The sequence below is a fragment of the Anoplopoma fimbria genome, chromosome 24 (genome assembly GCF_027596085.1).
Source record: "Anoplopoma fimbria isolate UVic2021 breed Golden Eagle Sablefish chromosome 24, Afim_UVic_2022, whole genome shotgun sequence".
NCBI lineage: Eukaryota > Metazoa > Chordata > Actinopteri > Perciformes > Anoplopomatidae > Anoplopoma > Anoplopoma fimbria.
In genome coordinates, this window is record NC_072472.1 from 16,039,427 (window position 1) to 16,056,651 (window position 17,225).

At 40.0% G+C, this 17,225-nt stretch overlaps 2 protein-coding genes across 2 annotated transcripts; both read left to right on the top strand.

Annotated features, from left to right (window-relative positions):
* The first annotated feature begins 1,716 nt into the window (after nucleotides 1-1,716).
* On the top strand, nucleotides 1,717-6,291 carry dpagt1 (dolichyl-phosphate (UDP-N-acetylglucosamine) N-acetylglucosaminephosphotransferase 1 (GlcNAc-1-P transferase)). Its single transcript, XM_054626104.1, has 9 exons — nucleotides 1,717-2,167; nucleotides 2,303-2,423; nucleotides 2,532-2,745; nucleotides 3,092-3,238; nucleotides 3,524-3,608; nucleotides 3,724-3,912; nucleotides 4,020-4,107; nucleotides 4,651-4,806; nucleotides 4,891-6,291. Exons 1-9 carry the CDS (start codon nucleotides 2,001-2,003, stop codon nucleotides 4,954-4,956), a joined length of 1,233 nt encoding a protein of 410 aa, XP_054482079.1. The 5' UTR covers nucleotides 1,717-2,000; the 3' UTR covers nucleotides 4,957-6,291.
* A 161-nt stretch (nucleotides 6,292-6,452) lies between these two features.
* Nucleotides 6,453-10,786, top strand: hinfp (histone H4 transcription factor). Its single transcript, XM_054626038.1, has 9 exons — nucleotides 6,453-6,938; nucleotides 7,116-7,342; nucleotides 7,756-7,867; nucleotides 7,952-8,104; nucleotides 8,221-8,298; nucleotides 9,291-9,411; nucleotides 9,519-9,657; nucleotides 9,756-9,880; nucleotides 9,975-10,786. The coding sequence occupies exons 1-9, from the start codon at nucleotides 6,779-6,781 to the stop codon at nucleotides 10,291-10,293; spliced, it is 1,434 nt and encodes a 477-aa protein (XP_054482013.1). The 5' UTR covers nucleotides 6,453-6,778; the 3' UTR covers nucleotides 10,294-10,786.
* Nucleotides 10,787-17,225: the final 6,439 nt, after the last annotated feature.

The window sequence follows — 17,225 nt, forward strand, 5'->3', positions numbered from 1 at the left end:
CTTGTTTAAGATCAGGTTAAAAAAAGATCCCGTGTGACTACATGAAGCAGAAGCCCATGTACTAAACGTTACCGTCCCGTGTGTGAGATGTCTGAGGATGAACCGTGCATTGGCAAAGCAGACGTCGAGGCTCCATAACAACCTACCGTTTAACTTAAACAGTCCGAGCTGCAGGCTGCAGGGAATCGAAAGCAATGCATTGGTAATATCAAGCTGGCTTCATGGCGATGTGCTGCCAACGACATACGTGCTCGTCCCATCTCCGTGTCGGTGTCTCTCTGCTGCCATTTATCGATCCAAAAATAAGCCTTCTGCTCTCCGTCAGTGCATTACAGATACTAGTGGCTTTCCATTCTGCGCTGGTCGTCCCCTCCTGCCTCTGTTACCTCTCCTCAATGATGATTTGACAAAGAGCAGCAGTGGCCAGCAGGTGGCGCTGCAGGAGAGGAGCGCAAAGGCAAGAGGGAAGTGAAAGGCAGGGCCTTCAACATAAAAGCAGGACACGTGAAACTCAATTTTCAAATGTTGCTTTATTTTTTGCTTCCATCACAAAGGGCTTTGGTTACCGACAATTTACATCAATCAATTGGCTTTTGCATTATCACACAATCTATCATCACAATCAACGAATCACATGGTGAATAATCCAAAATAATTGTTTACAAAATAAAATGTACACACTTAAAACTGGGGCTAGTTGGTTATACTATTTGGACCCCAAAACATTAATCCGTCCATCCCCATCTATCTGCACAAGCTGAATGTAACTAACGTACTTTTGAAATATTTATACTTTACTCACATACATGAGAATTTAATATTTGTGCTACTTTATACTTTTACTCCACTACATGACTATTATAACTTATAACTTTCACATAGGCCTACTAAACAGATGCTGAGCCCACATGCAGTGCTGTAGATTAAACCACTTCAACCAGCTTCAATAGTAATATGTTATTTACACATTAATGCATCATCACCTTCAATAAGTATTGGGCCATTTTTTGTGTAGTACTTTTACTTTTGATATCTGGTTAGGTAAATGTTATTGAATAAACTGTAGTACTTTTTAATGCAAGGCTTGTTTTGCAATGGAATACTTTACCATTTTTGCATTGCATCAATTTATGGATCTGAATACTTATTCCATCAGTAATCTGTATTATGGCCATTATACCTGTGTGGTTATTTTTTTATCTTCTATTCAAATGGGAGTACATTTCCTTCTAAACATTTCAACACCCCATTATTGTTTTGTTTTTTTCTTTTTAGAGAGTGGTTTATTTTAATTTTTTTAAATACATCAACTTGTTTGATTCTAATGTTGTACCCTCATCTCCTCGTGCCAAAAGGTTGGTTGGACGAATGTAAAATAAGTTGCATGCTTTTTTTCTAAAGAAAGAAGGAAGAGAGTCATGTACAGCCTACAAACTGTTCCGACGACAGACCGGGGACTACTACTTCCGGTCACTTCCGTGTCAACACGGAAGTGACCGGAAGCTGTTGAAGCTAGGTGTTTGTCCACGTGAGCAACAACGTAGTGCGGAGAGAACTGTCTTAAAAACAGCGCGAATACAGTGATGTTTTGTTTATAAATAGAGTAAAAAAATGATATGTATTGATTTTAAAAAATAATAATAATGAAACAAATGTAACGTTTTAAGTGACATTTTATTTTGAAGAGATTGAGCGGAAGTCCTGCCTCGCCATAACAGTCAGGATATGGCTACACAGACGTGGAGTTCAGACTACCAGCAATAAGCAAAAATGTGCATCGATAACATGTAATGCAGGATGGTATGGATTACCACTGGAGCTCGTGGACTTATTGTTATTTGACACCGGAGGCACGGAGATGTGATACGTTTTAAAATAACGATATGACTTGTTTTTACCTTAGTGTAGACAGCGATAGCTCGTTCATCGATCAACTCTAAGGGGCAACGTCAGATTAGCTAGAAACGTGATTTGATCTATCAGAAACACACCCGGCTAAAATGCCTGGAAACATGTCACCAGTGCCGGTCCTCCCGCTGGTGATCAACTGTTTCTTGTCTGCACTCGGCTGTATGGCAACATTGAAACTCATTCCTGCTTTCAAAGACCACTTCATCTCAGCCAGACTGTACGGAATCGACCTAAACAAAACATCCAAAAAGGAAGTGTGAGTCATTTCAAATGAATCCTATGGTTACCATTAATAATATTAAGTATATTGGGTTTTGTTTAGAAGTCAAATGTGCTCATTCCTCCCTCTAATTCTCGCCTTGTTTCTCTTCCTGGTCAATCCTGTTCTCAGCCCAGAGTCCCAGGGAGTCATCAGTGGAACAGTCTTCCTCATCATCCTCTTCTGCTTCATCCCGGTGCCTTTCCTTAGCTGCTTTGTAGGAGATCAGTGCAAAGGCTTCCCACACGATGAGGTAGGTGAATTGATGCATAGTAAACCTGTCTGTTTCTCTCAAATCTGAAACTCAACTCTGTTCTCTGCGTTGTTGTCTTTTTTGTTGTTGTTGTTGTTGTGTGTTTAGTTTGTACAGCTGATTGGTGCACTTCTGGCCATCTGTTGCATGATCTTCCTGGGCTTTGCTGATGACGTGCTGAACCTGCGGTGGAGACACAAGCTTCTGCTTCCCACCCTGGCTTCCCTGCCGCTGCTCATGGTGTATTTTACCAACTTCGGCAACACGGTCATCGTGGTGCCCAAGCCCTTCAGAGCCCTGCTTGGGCTGCATTTGGATATGGGTGAGTTGTGCAGGAGTGTCTGGTTAGCAGCAGGCTAAACAATGTCCAGATGTTTAGTTCTAACCCAGTCACATCCTCCAGCTCCCAAGATGTACCCAGGCCAGATGGGATATATAATGCCTCCAGCATGAGCTTTGTCTAATTTAACTGTAAAATTTGAATCTTCCTCGAAAACATAAAGTAGTTGTCTTGACCTATTCGTTTTTCTGCCCATTATTCTGATTGACATACATAAAGGTTTGGGGATATGGATACTGTGTGTTTTGTCCCAGCACTTGTTACAGTTGATGTAGGAAATTATACTGCTTCAGTCACTCTAAATTCTATAATTTATGATCTTGTGCAGGTATTCTCTACTATGTCTACATGGGAATGCTTGCGGTTTTCTGCACAAATGCCATCAACATCCTAGCAGGCATCAATGGCATCGAGTCAGGTCAAGCCCTGTTTATCTCCGGCTCCATCATCGTCTTCAACCTGCTGGAGCTCAGCGGTGTGTGGCTGTTTCCTCTCTCATCATCAGCATTACAGTTTACACCCTCTACTCTGCAAGTCATGAGTGTATTGGATATAGATAACTTGATTTTACTTGAAAATTCCTGAAACAAGTGAAAATAATTTGTGAATAAATCTGGAATTATGGTATCACTCAGGTGGAATTTATTGCCCTTTTCAAACTGAATGTGACGCTGCATGATTTATAAATGTGGATATTTCACAGTGTACTTCTTTCCTGTTGCATGACATGCAAAAGGCTGAACATGTTTTGTTTTCTCAGGAGATTACCAGGATGACCACATTTTCTCCCTCTACTTCATGATACCATTCTTCTTCACCACATTAGCACTTTTCTACCACAACTGGTAAGTTAAACCTTGTACCTGAGGCCGTTTTATGAAAAATGTTTGAAAATGCAGAGGCATATATGAGACGTAGCTGCCTCTTTATTCTGTCAACTTGCAACCTATTTTGTCACAGGTACCCTTCATCTGTGTTTGTGGGAGACACGTTCTGCTACTTTGCTGGGATGACGTTTGCTGTAGTCGGCATCCTGGGACACTTCAGCAAAACAATGCTGCTGTTCTTCATTCCTCAAGTGGTTAACTTTGTCTACTCCCTGCCTCAACTTTTTCATGTCATACCCTGTCCCAGACACCGGCTGCCAAGGTAACAACCTTTAAATGTGTTTTTTGACATCTTTTTATTTATCATTTATGCTGATTATGTACTCTCAATGTCGTCCATTCATCCTCCTGACTTTCTCCCAATGACAGGCTGAATCCAGACACAGGCAAATTGGGGATGAGCTACTCTAAATTCAAAAGAAAGGACCTCTCTAAATTAGGACACCTCATTATGAAGGTAAAGCTCTTGCACCTGTTTACTCCTATTTTAATCGTACAAAATCTACATTTTCACAGAGCCCAAGATATTGTCCTAATATTTGAGAAGCTTGAACTAGAGAATGTTTAGCTGTTTTACTTTCTAATTGACTTAAACAAGCAAATGTATGGCAAAATTGAAAATAAACCAGAATGCCAACCAAATTTTCTGTCTCTTGACTAAGGACTAATTGTTTTGATTTTTTTGTTTGATGCAGTAAAACAAATAAACAACCTTAAACGACATCACTAGCAGACCAGTTAGTTAGTATCACAGATCATTGTCTGACCTGATTAAACTTGAATTTAATTTGTCAGATAATCAGACAGAACTGAATTTTATTTGACTTTAATACATTACTTTATGAACTGCTGAAACAATTGAAAATGTGGGCAGCGAATCAGAGGTCTTGCAGTAGGTTGCTATAAAAAGTATTCTTATAGCTGGGTAAAGACACAGAGTGGCAAGTGTACTGCTGTGTATATTGGGTTATAACAATAATGTCTCAATGATCCTCAACAGGTGGCAGAGTTATTAAAGCTGCTAGAGGTGCGAAGAGGCCAGGAGGCAGATGATGATTTTATTGAGTGCAACAACATGACGTTAATAAATCTGGTCCTGAAATTACTCGGTCCCACCCATGAGAGAAACCTCACAGTCATCATGCTCATCATACAGGTAAAACAAATACCCTGAAATAGTGTTGGCCATTGGGAAGTATGTGAATGTTTCACTGGATGCTCATTTCTGTGTCTCTTCCAGGTGATGGGCAGTGTATTGGCTTTTGGGATCCGTTATCATTTGGTGCGTCTCTTCTACGACGTCTAGACATCCACTCTGGGAAAGACGACAGAGCATTGACTGAGAAGATATGATGTTATTTTATGGAACTATTTTACTGGCTTGTGCTTCATCTGCCTTTTGATAGGATCCATTACCTCACTGTTACTTTTCTGCCTCAGACTCTACATGCAGTATAGACCCAGTGCAAGGTTCAAAGCTATATTTCACATCGTACAACATTTTCACATACAGTGTACAAACATAAACAGTAGTACAGTGTGTTTTTATCCTGCAATTCAGTAATTACAAGGAGGAAAAAGTAACTAGGTCTTAATGATCTTGTGTGTCCAACCTGAAAGTATATTTTTGTACTTGTTTTATAAAGGTGGGATGACTTTCGATTTTCAGGTTAGCCAACATCAATGGTTGACGCCACTAAATTGTTACGATTTGATAACAGCTTATTGGATGTAGAAGTGCCCTAAAATATATGAAATGTTCACACTGTGATCCATTACTTGACCCGTTGTTGAAGCAAACATGACTTAGGGAAAATGTGCCCACTCACACTTCATTTACCATGACTATCAATCCATGCAACATGAGTAATATTAATTAATAAGTTAATATATAATTATTTTCTTTTCTTTTTTTACCTCTGAACAAACGCACACACAATGTTCATTGTGAATAAAAGCAGTGAAGAGATTAGGCTATAATCAGTCTGAAGACCAAGAATAAGGGGGAGACAGGTAAACAGAGGGGACATTAGAAAAGTAGTTGTTTCTACCTTTCTTGGTAATATAACTGTATTTTTAAGACAGATATTTTCCCCCAGAGGGTTCAGCGGACAGCAATGTGAAGTAAACTGGCACTGGACTACTTTGCTTAGGAATGTAAGTACAAGTGAGAAACTGTTTAATGTGGAGATGGAAGCCTGAAATTGAGAAATTAAAGCTGAGAAAATGAAAATATAAGATTTTGCCATCCTTATTATTGCTGGTTTAAGAAGTGTTCAGTTTCTTAATTAGAACGAGCAAGATGAAAATGTATAAATACTTGACTACAAGTAAAAGTTCTGCATTCACAGAAATGCCAAAGATCAACAGTGGACATCTTATTCATGATTCTTAAAAAGGAATGCTATACTTATTGTTCATCTTATGCTTTGTGTTAATAAAAAAATCTGATATTTTCATCAGACCTTTTAGATGCCTAAAAAAATTCAGCATTAAGCAGACTCTCCTTTTTTTTTTTTTTTTATAGTGTTAGGTGTTTCAACCTCTAACACTGCATAAACTGTTTTGTATGTAAAAATCTTAATCTGTAAATTGTAAATATAAATGTCAAATAAATGTAGCGGCCTAAAATGTACCATATCTGCCTCTGTAAATTAGCGGAATGGAAGTATAAAGTAGCATAAAAATAAAAATGTACTTTTGCACTCAAGTAGGAACCAGCATCTGTGTAAAGGGGTAGAAGTTACACCCGGAACTAAAGAAGTATACTTTGTTTCTGGGGAAACATCTGTGCAGCACACAGCCCGCGTTTCTTGTGGCTGGCCAAAACACTATATGTTTATATCATGTCAGTGTATTTGAACAGCATATTATTGTGTTGAAGCTCCTATTTAAGTAAGAATATAACGCACTATATGAATCTTTGTTTGTTGAAGGGCTCCAGCATGATGTTTGTGAAGCTCTAGATAACTGTTAATGTTACAGAGAGAGCCTCTGGTTAGTGGTTACTGTTACCAACTAGCAGCCGGTGTTAGCTACTTCTAGGTTATGGTCAAGCCTGTGCGACGTTTACAGCTTCGGTCTGTGGGTAAAAATCACTACATTTAGGTAATTTCAGGTTCAAAGAAATGCCTCCTAACAAACGGATCCATAAGAAAACACTGAAATTGGTCTGCGAATGGAGCTCGTGCCAGGAGTCGTTTAGTCGGATGGATAATCTCTGCAATCATGCGGAGGGTCACTTTAGTGCTATAAATATGGCGGAGGAGGAAGAAGAAGAAACCGAAGGTGAGGACATTTTAGTATCGTAGTTCAAAGTAGCTGTGTTATGTGATAAACTTACTTTACTTGCTTCAATTTACACACCATGTGCTGTAGTTTATTAAATGATATATTGGTGCATTGCGTATCCCCCCCCAAAAAAAGTTGATACCTACTAATGCATACTCTTTATTTATTCTTCAGGGGAGAGAAACTGTCTTTGGAGAGACTGTGGTTTCTGCTCCGTGGAGGGTCCTGAAGAGTTGCGCCGACATCTGTTCTTCCACTGTTACCACACTAAGCTGAAGCAGTTGGGTCAGCAGGTGCTTAATGCCCAGCCAGAAATTGGTACCTGCTCCATCGGCTACCAGAACTGCAACGTCATCCCTGATATCCCAGACAACTTTATCTGCCTTTGGGAGGACTGTGATGTAAGCTGGACAGTGGCCAGTGCTGACTGAGCAAAGCTAGATTACTTTTATATTTACTGATAACTGTAGAGTGTTTATCCACCTGCTCAAATGCAGACTTCAGTTTAGTTTGTAAGGTACGGTAATCTGTATGGTTCAGCTGATGCAAGTCCACAATGTATGGAAAGCAAAAAGTCTACGTCTTTCACAAATTTCATACTAGACAACAAATATCAGCATCACTTGCTTTAATACATTCACTTGATATAACAGAATCATTTTGTGAAAACTATCAGAAGTGACAGGACCTCCATGTCCACACATTGAAGATTTAATTTGGTAGGCTGTCTGCCTCTCAAGTGTGTGAAGTAGTGTTTAAACCCTTTTTGTTCTTGGTCTCTAAATATTTCTTCTCTCTATGCACAATGCTAAAGCAACCACCGTATGAAAACCCAGAGTTTTTCTATCGCCATGTGGAGATGCATAGCCTTTGCATTGATGTACCAGCAGGAGACTATGAATTCCCAATACGCTGCGGATGGAAAGGTACGCAATTTTAACATGATTTATCTCAAGATTATAGATCAGAAATGACAATATCACTGAAGATTGCACGCCACCATTCTACAGATTGTGAAGCCACCGCTAAAGGACGTCCTAAGCTTCGGGAGCATCTGCGCAGCCACACCCAAGAGAAGGTGGTGGCATGTCCAGGCTGTGGGGGGATGTACGCTAACAACACCAAGTTCTTTGACCACATCATACGACAGAGCGCCATGGAAGGTAAAAAACCTTTCAGAACTATGACAGGAAACTTAATAACAAGGTTTGCAACAAGTTAAAATTTTACCGTCTAAGAATTCTTGCTTTGTGTGCTTGTCTATGTGCGTGTGTTGTAGGTCAGAGGTTCCAGTGTTCACACTGTTCCAAACGTTTTGCAACAGAGAGACTTCTGAGAGACCACATGAGAACCCACGGTCAGTCCCTCCTTCATCACTGTTAAAAGTTGTTAATCCCATGTGCTGGGGAGGATTTAAGAAACCGCACTTCTCTTTTTGCACGTTTGAGCCAAATAACTTAAAATCACACACAGTTTTACTTCTACACCCATTTCCCACACCACTCCTTAAATTTTTACATTTATTTGACAGGTAGACACTGGTGTGGAGCCATTAATTATATCTGTGTTTTTGTCTGTTGATAGTTGTAGCCTAAAGATATCAGCCATCATATCACCACACAGGGTTTTGTTTGTTTTTAGTTTCTTTCTTCCTGCCACAGTTGGGCTCATCAACAAAGCCTGGGACCTTCACTGAATTAGACTCTTATATCCCCAGGACAATTACATACATTTACACCCTCCTGATCAACTCTTCACTTAAATATACACTTGACACTTTACTAACAGACTTGTTTTAACATACTTTTAATTTGTTTGTTGTTTATCATGTTTTGTTGTAATTGATCATATTTTTTATTCTTAAATTATGTCTTAAACTATCGACTGTGTTTATTGTCACCGATGATCACCAAGCAAAATTCCTTGTATGTGCAAACGTACTTGGCAATAAATAATTTATGATTCTAATTCAATAGAATAGTAATTTTATTTAGTTTATTCTTGAAACTCATTCTCGCTTCCTACTCATTGAAGCGTGCCAAAAACAGGTCTTCTGTCAACTCTCTGGACCCCTGCATTCTATAAGCAACACACATAGCTAAGAAATCTCTGTGTTAGACAGCCGTGTAGTTATAGCAACAGTGTCAAGTTTTAAAATACATTATTTCATCTTGATTCCTTGGCATAAGTAAAAATAGGCCTTCATGATGTCTATTTTTGACCATATTAACCATGTGATACACTTTGGTGCCCATGTGAGTGATGGATTCCTGGTGACATCAAACAGCACTCCAGTTATATAAACTGATATTATCTCATCACTGGTTTGTCCTTTTCTTGTTGGTACAGTGAGCCACTACAAATGCCCGCTGTGTGACATGACTTGTCCGTCACCCTCTTCACTTCGCAACCACATCAAGTTCCGCCACAGTAACGAGAAGCCATACAGCTGTGAATACTGCGAATACAGGTATCTATCCTCTGAATTTGCAGCAGTGCAAAACAAGATTTAACTATTAAACACACATTCGCATTATTGTTTTCTTAACACTCCTACTCTTGATGTTCTATTTGCAGCTGTAAGAATCTGATAGACTTGCGCAAACACCTGGATACTCACAGCAGCGAGCCGGCATTTCACTGTGATGTTCCCGGCTGCAGCTTCACCTCTCGTACCCTCGGCACTATGAACATTCACCACAAAAGAGAGCACAAGGTGAAGGGGGAAATCTTTTAAATGATTGTTAATTTACACTCCAATAGTGAGTTTGAATGTCATTTATAGTTCTCAAATTTGTATTCTTTCTGAATCAGGGTAATTTTGTAGCTCGCTACAAGTGCCATGTGTGCGATCAGTGCTTCACCCGGGGCAACAACCTCACTGTCCATCTGCACAAAAAGCACCAATTCAAATGGCCCTCCGGACACCCCAGGTTCAGGTAAGTCTTGAATTGACAAAAATAAATCAACCCAGTAAAGTTCATAGATGTGTTTGGTGTTGCAACACTGATGGCCTCTTCATCACTCTGTCAGGTACAAGGAGCACGAGGACGGCTTCTTGCGGCTGCAACTGATTCGCTATGAGAGTGTGGAACTGACGGAGCAGCTGATGAGGGAAAGACAACGTAGTCAAGCGGAGGAGGATGACGACAGTGGCCAGACTGAGGAAGGATGCCCGGGGGCAGCTCCCTCAGAGTTACAGGTAGAACTGAGAGGGGTGCTTCTGGAGGAGCAGAGGACTGAGGAGCCCAGCGCTGAGGAGGGCAGTCAGGAAGAGGGCATGTTGTACGTTCTCACTGGAGGTTTCTCTCAAGCGGGGGAGGATCAGCAGCATGGGATGCAGGTGGTTTGACTGCTACAGTCCTGCATACACGTCCTATACATGACGGGACATTCTGTTATCAGATGTGCAGTTTCACAGATCATGGCACACGTTCTGAGCCTTTAATGGGGGCTGGAGACACTTAATAATACTTTAAAAGGTCTATATGAAGGGATGCATACTCCATTATGACCTATTTTGACTATAAGCCTATGTTAGGTAAACCTGTTTTTATGTGTTTTTTTGTTTACTTATATTAAGCCTGTTTTCCAGTATTTATTATTTTCAAGTTTTTCATTGTATCACTAATATATTTAGTCAGTTGGATACTAATGCTGCACTGTCCCAGAAATTCAGAACTACATCAGCCTCATCTTTTTGAAGAATGGTGTGTTAGCATTAATATTCAACGACATGTGTGGAATTCAGCTAAGAGGAGATGCCTCGCTAGCTGAGTGTGTATTTTTTTATGCCTCATCTACAACTTGAATAAAGTTGTTACACAAAATGTTTGCAAAAATCACATTTTAAATAGTTTTTTTTATTTTATTCAGGTGTTTTAATGTAGTCATTTTTAACAAGTCGTTAAGAGTGGTTATATTCATACCTTTTTTATTTAAATCACTTTACAGATAGCTGCATTGATAGTATTTACTATCTGTACTTCATTATGGCGCCCCCTGCTGAATCGAACTGCTCTACTGCAGCTCTACTTTATGATTAAATCTGGCTCTACTAGACTGGACATTGTATTGATCTTAAATGTAGACAAACAGCTATAAGATGACTGAAATGTTGTCACTCTAGTCTTATTCACTCATTTACTTTATCTAGATAGACTATTTTAAGGTACACTTCTTCTTTCACTTCTACTTGCCTCCTTTTGTTAAAATCCTATATTAAGCCCAAAAATCGTCAATTACTGTTTATTTTTTTCCTCTACTCCCTAAAGGTACATGCATGCAAAAACAGTGCTTTAGTATTCAAACAACAAAATGACTGCCTTTCAAAACCCGCCACCTGACAATGTGATCTTTTCATTAGAAAAGCTCTGGTGATCAGGTGACCTAAATCATGTCTTTGTCGCAGCATGAAATACAGTACCTAGTGGAATTAGCAGTGTGTAGAAGATTAGGCAGCACACAGAGCTTAGCTGGAGAGTTACTTCTCTCTGCAGTCAGTTCACTCAGCTCTGCTGGGACAGCTTCTAATGGCTTAATGTCTGTTGACTTTGCAAGAATGATGATGTATAGAATGTTGCTGGACAGCAATATACCTTAGTCAGCTCCCAGAACCATCTGCAGCTTTTTCACAGAAACTAATTACATCTGAAGATGGACGCCATGAGGTTATATCCACTGCTGTTGCTGTTGTTCGGGTCCTTCCAAATTGCCATTTCCCAGCTGCCTGGATGGATTGGTGAGGTGGAAGGTAGTGGTAAGATCTCCTATTACGGCAGTATTATGTTATTATTTGATAATGTTTTGGTGGACAAATGGATCCCTCTATAACAACTATAACATCTTTCTTAATCTTGGCCTTGAAGCCTAGAAATATTTCCAAATTTAGTTTTGCACAAAAAGATATATATATATGTATGAATGTTTTTCTTTTGTCCAGTTGTGGTGTGTGAAAAGCTCATAAAGACGTTTTACTGTAGGTGAGACAGAGTGGATTCCCCAACCAGATTTCATAGACGACATATATTGGTCCGGGTCAGCGCCCCTTTGTTTAGGCGGCTGTAAGGCGCGACACGAGGAGCTGAGGAGAGATCGCTGTGGAGACTCAAGCTGCTGCTGGTTCGGCAAGAAGTCCCTGTGCCGAGGTAAGACCACCACAACAGTGGCTGTCACGTTGACTGATCAATCTGCCATGAAGCTTAGTGTCATGCTGTACCGATGCATTTCCTTTGCATTATATGGCAGTGAACTGTGGGAAGCCAGATGTGGACTATAATGGAGCCGTATATGGTAAAGACTGGTGGGTGGGCTCTGTGGTGAGGTACACCTGTCGCTCTGGCTTCATGCTGGTGGGAAACCCAACCAGATCCTGCCAGCCTAATGGCCTCTGGACCCCAAAACCTACCTGCCTCAGTGAGTAAACACTGAGACCACAAAGATCACCTATGATCCCTTATGAACCTTCTAGTTTATCATATGATCTCTCTCTATATGTTTTTTTAGGAATGTGTGAGCGGGGACGCATTGAAATTAGTGAGAGGGAACTAAATGGGACGTGCAACTCCACCTGTGCATATAAGAGCTACAATGGTCCACCAAAACAAGGCTGCTCTCGGATAGACAACTGTATGAAGAAGGAGACCGGATGGAAGCGGTTCTTTTCACAGTGTGTCCCTTGCATTTGTGACTGTGCTTTGTCATGTGGTGAGTATCTTCATCATCACACTGTCTAGCATAAATTATGAACTGATGCAATGTTGACTCAGTGCAAATACACTTAATTAATGTATTATTGCTTTAAACCTGCATTGCTGTATCTCTTTGAGAAATCCCATGCAAAGAACACTTTTGTCTTTTTATTTTTTTAGCATCTACAGGCTAAAATATGGAGAAAACACTATGTTGACTGTACGTTGAGACATCAGATGAAGAGGAAATACACAGACAGCTTGTATTACGCAGAGCCACGCTATGTTTGTGCTGCTTCATCCAATTGTGTGGACAAAACGCTGGACCAAAATCTGGATGTTTTAAGACATTGATTTAATCTGTCTGGCACACTGAAGCCTACAATTTCTCCTTGGTTTCTAAAGATAGGATTTTACACTATGACAAGAAGATATTAGCGCCTGAGGTTCAAATCCCTTAGTCAGTGACGAATTATCAATATGTGTGATGTAAGGTGGCGACAGGACAGAGTAAGAAAATAAATATACATTTTAAAACAGTCTGAGTGGACGATTCAGATTTAAGTCAAATAATTATTTGAAATACTTAGAATAAAAAGTTTTACCTGAAGTGCCAAGTGGTCCTCTGTGTTTGATAAGAAGCTCATTTAGGTAAGTCACATTCTTCCTTTTTTTTTTTTTTACGGTAAACATGTTTGTTTTATAGAGAAAGGATGGAATAAAGACAAGCAGAAAGGGACGTGAAACCACATAGATTAGTGTCACTGCTCGTCGCTCCTCCTCTCAAACCATCTGTCTTGGAAGGAGGTGAAACCTTAATCTTGTTACAAAGGGAGGAGCTTTGGTTGTGGATCTCAGGAGTCAATTAACACGAAGAGTGTTGTAGACTTATTAAAAACGTGATATTTTAGGGAGTAGACCCAGTACACTTTTAAAAATGTAAATCATCTACTGTGGAAAAAAACACAAAAATATGAATATTTTTTTGTTGCAAAATCAAATCTTTTATTTCTGTAGAGATGGATTGTATAAATGTGAAATTATGCATCTGAAAGGAAGAAAAGATACTGCTCCTCTATCTGAAGTCAAAGCATCAACACCCCCTTCGCAAATACCCAATTCATTTCAAGTTGCCAACTTTATGGATCTCTGGATTCTTTTTTTAATCCAGCACTTTCTTTGTTGAAAACAGAAGGTCAGAGCTTGGATATGCAGTAGTTTCCTCAAACACTTTAAGTTGTTGAAGAATGATACCAATCATAACATCTAACTCTGCATTAATATTCAACCTTTCTGCCCTTAAACAGTTTCGATGGACAGTAGACTCCCTGTCATGTGACTTGTTTCTTCTTATATTGTCACTGTGGTCTTTAAAATTGTATTACTTTGTAAGTTAAACTTCTGTGCATTTAATAAATGAAATGCTCCTTACTGCCACTAGATGCTGCTGTTTTGTTTATTCTCACATATCAGGTCACACCATTTAGCTCCCTTTGCACTTATAGAAACTTGATACAGCCAAAACTGAAAAAAAACTAAAACAAATTTGATTCTCTTCCACATCTGATCCTGAAGAGTTTCTTCTGTACAGCTGGTTCATCACTGTTGGGGCCAGCTGCTGAACCTAAGTATGATGTGCTCATTGGCTTTAGGTTTGTAGCAGCCAATTCCTGTGAAAAGGGACAAGTTTGAATCAGCAACTCTAACATTAGGTTAATACATAAACACAGATTCTGAGAGGGCCAGTGCTCAGTTGACATGGGGCTCTTGCATTAATAGCAATTAGAAAATAATAACTATTAATGCATCTTTTTCAATCCAAAAAAACAAAGAAGCACTCGAAAACTATTAATAATCATGTTGTTGCACCACCTGGTCATGAACAGCAAAAATCACACCAAATATTTTCAATTAAATTCAAACTTTTTTCAGACCTGCAAGGAGTCATAGTAATAAAAAAAAAAAAGATTAAAGATAAAGTGAGTTATATTGTCACAACAATAATTTTTCAGAATAATTGGACCAGAGGACATCCTGAGGCAAGTAAGTGAAAAGACAATCAATTCTCCTGTCTCATTACAGCTCATTAAGTCAGATATGTTGTATTGAATCTCTGAGGAGGACACTCACCAACATCCAGCCTGCTGTACTCTCCTGAGCTTTCTGACAGGATCTCCCAGTAAGTCTGCTCGCGCTCGTTTCCAGCTACTCCATTCACACTCTCCAGTAACAGGCCAAAGTCTGGGTCCTCCTTCACAGTGAACCTGGACACACACAGAGAGAGAGAGAGAGAGAGAGAGTCAGGGCATCTGTCCACAGCAAATATTAGGAAATCACAATCTTGCAAAGGAGAAACAGCCGAGCCACCTTTAAGAATAAAGGATGTTATGCAGAGATATTAAAGGGGACGTCATGGCTGGTCTTACTTGAAGTCCTGCTGTTTTTCCTGCAGTCTCCTCAGAGCGCTCAGCAGCACACCTCCCTCCACCACAGAGCTGAAATGGGACTCAGGAGTCATGTTAGACAGGTCATTGTCCACAGACAGTCTGATAGGAAGAGTCGTCGGACCTGCACACCATGTTATAATCAGTTATATGTACACTTTGCATGATCGATGCATACAAAAGTGCGTTATTTGAGGGTATATTTTCTTATATATTTACCTTTTTCTGTGAGAGCACTTCGTGTTAGCAACAGAAGAAAGCCCACAGAGAGGAGAGCAGATGTCCTCAGCGCCATCCTGTACGATCTTGTCCCTCGGATGTCCACTAACCCTTCAGCTCAGTACTTATAGTGCGGCAGCCTAACCCTCATTTATGACCACACTCCAAAACCTTTACTGCTGAAGTCACTTTGCAAATATGTCTTTGTTGAGTTTAAATATTCACTACCACGGACTGAAACTAAATCTAACATGAGTGTTTGATCTAATGTGGCAGTCAGTCACTGCTAATGTGTGCTTTATGAATAGAGAACCACCGTTATCTCCGAGATGTCTTCATCATCATTTAGTTGATTAATGATCTTCCTTGGGGTTATGTTTTCTCACATGGCATGAATAAGAAGGGTGGGTTGATCTTTGATAATTTATGTATGCAAACTCAAGCCTATTCTTCAGAAAGTGTAAGAAAGGTCATATCTCCCTACTCAGGGTAAATATTACATTATGCAATCAGGATTTGGCATTTGAGGTGGAATAATAGATTTAAGTAGCCTCTCACGTGTCCCTATTGAAATCTTGTCAATCATTCAAGCTTCAATGCAACACAAATACCAGAGCCTAAAATCAAAGCATCCATCTTTATTTTGGATACTGACTTGTCTCTATCACACCAAGGCTGAGCTGTAGAGCAAGATAACAAGAACAAAATGTTTTGCAACACAGTGTAAACCTGTGATGATTGATAATGACTGGCCTAAGCATAGTTTCTAGGCTTTGCAATGAGTGTGATGGATTCAGTTTTACATGTGTTACAGTTTCTCTGTCTGAGAAGATGGTCTTGGTTGATAATGCATTCATAATGGAGGCATATATCACAGAGAGAGAGAGAGAGAGAGAGAGAGAGAGCGATGTGTTGCTGTGCTGAAACTGCTCATGTTGCGACGGGAGGACTCATTTTAAATTGGTCTGATTAAGAGGCAGGTGCAATTGGCTAAAAATGGTTTTGATTTCCTCTCAGGGGTGATGTAAGGCGTGTAGGGCCCGCTTGAACGATAGTAACCCCGGCTGTTTTACCGAAAATAACCCGGGCACTGCAGCATCAGCACCAGGCAGCTGCGCAGGTGCGGCCTTTAAAGAGACAGCGGGGCCTAAAACAATCTCTCACCCAAAGCTTCCTCGTGTTTACACAGACTGTCAACAGTAGTGCAGTGACATCGATGGAGCCGAATTGATCATCTGAGTCGGTATTATGTGACAAGAGGCAAAATAGAAAAGGATGTATCTACAGCGGAGCTTTATCCTAATTTCATTGGGTTATTCCCATTCTTCTCATTTCCCCAGAGACAAGTGGCCTCAGAATGGGAAATTGAATACTTAAAAGGTTTAAATTGGCATCTGAGGAGCTCATTTAATGAAGCAGACTACCATCTGATCTAAATTCATTAAATTAACTGTGAATTAATTCCAACTTTTAGGGAGCCATAAATCATCGTAATACCCATAAAATGTCTTTACAGGGAATCAACAGTGCATGTATTTGCCTTTACTGAATATACCTTTCTCTCTTATATTTTTATTGAATTAATTCTAAAACATGGCTTCAGGATGAGGTTTAGCGAGCGAGGATTACATCAAAACCAAAACAATATATTTTCCCCTCCAGTAGCATCTTGTCAGCAACGCCCTGCATCCCAGACCGGCGTGCGTACCACACAGACGCACTAACCGGCCAGAGGACAACGTTGGCTGCCACATCGAGCTGCTGCTGCTGCTGCTGAAGCATCTGCAGCACCGTTTGCCTGTTTTTTTTTTTGTTCCCATCCAGATGCCAGAGACTGGGGATTGTCACCAACACCACTGTTGAGGATGTGTGTGAGTATTTCGATGCGCGTTCGGATGGGATGGATTCACTGAAAGGAATAATCCCACAGA

Excerpts from the sequence above, each read along its gene's own strand:
- dpagt1 (XM_054626104.1), top strand. The coding sequence starts at position 2,001 with ATGCCTGGAAACATGTCACCAGTGCCGGTCCTCCCGCTGGTGATCAAC. Across the intron at positions 2,168-2,302 it reads AAAACATCCAAAAAGGAAGT|CCCAGAGTCCCAGGGAGTCA; the intron begins GTGAGTCATTTC and ends TCCTGTTCTCAG. Across the intron at positions 3,239-3,523 it reads CAACCTGCTGGAGCTCAGCG|GAGATTACCAGGATGACCAC; the intron begins GTGTGTGGCTGT and ends TTGTTTTCTCAG.
- hinfp (XM_054626038.1), top strand. The coding sequence starts at position 6,779 with ATGCCTCCTAACAAACGGATCCATAAGAAAACACTGAAATTGGTCTGC. Across the intron at positions 7,343-7,755 it reads GCCTTTGGGAGGACTGTGAT|CAACCACCGTATGAAAACCC; the intron begins GTAAGCTGGACA and ends ACAATGCTAAAG. Across the intron at positions 7,868-7,951 it reads AATACGCTGCGGATGGAAAG|ATTGTGAAGCCACCGCTAAA; the intron begins GTACGCAATTTT and ends ACCATTCTACAG.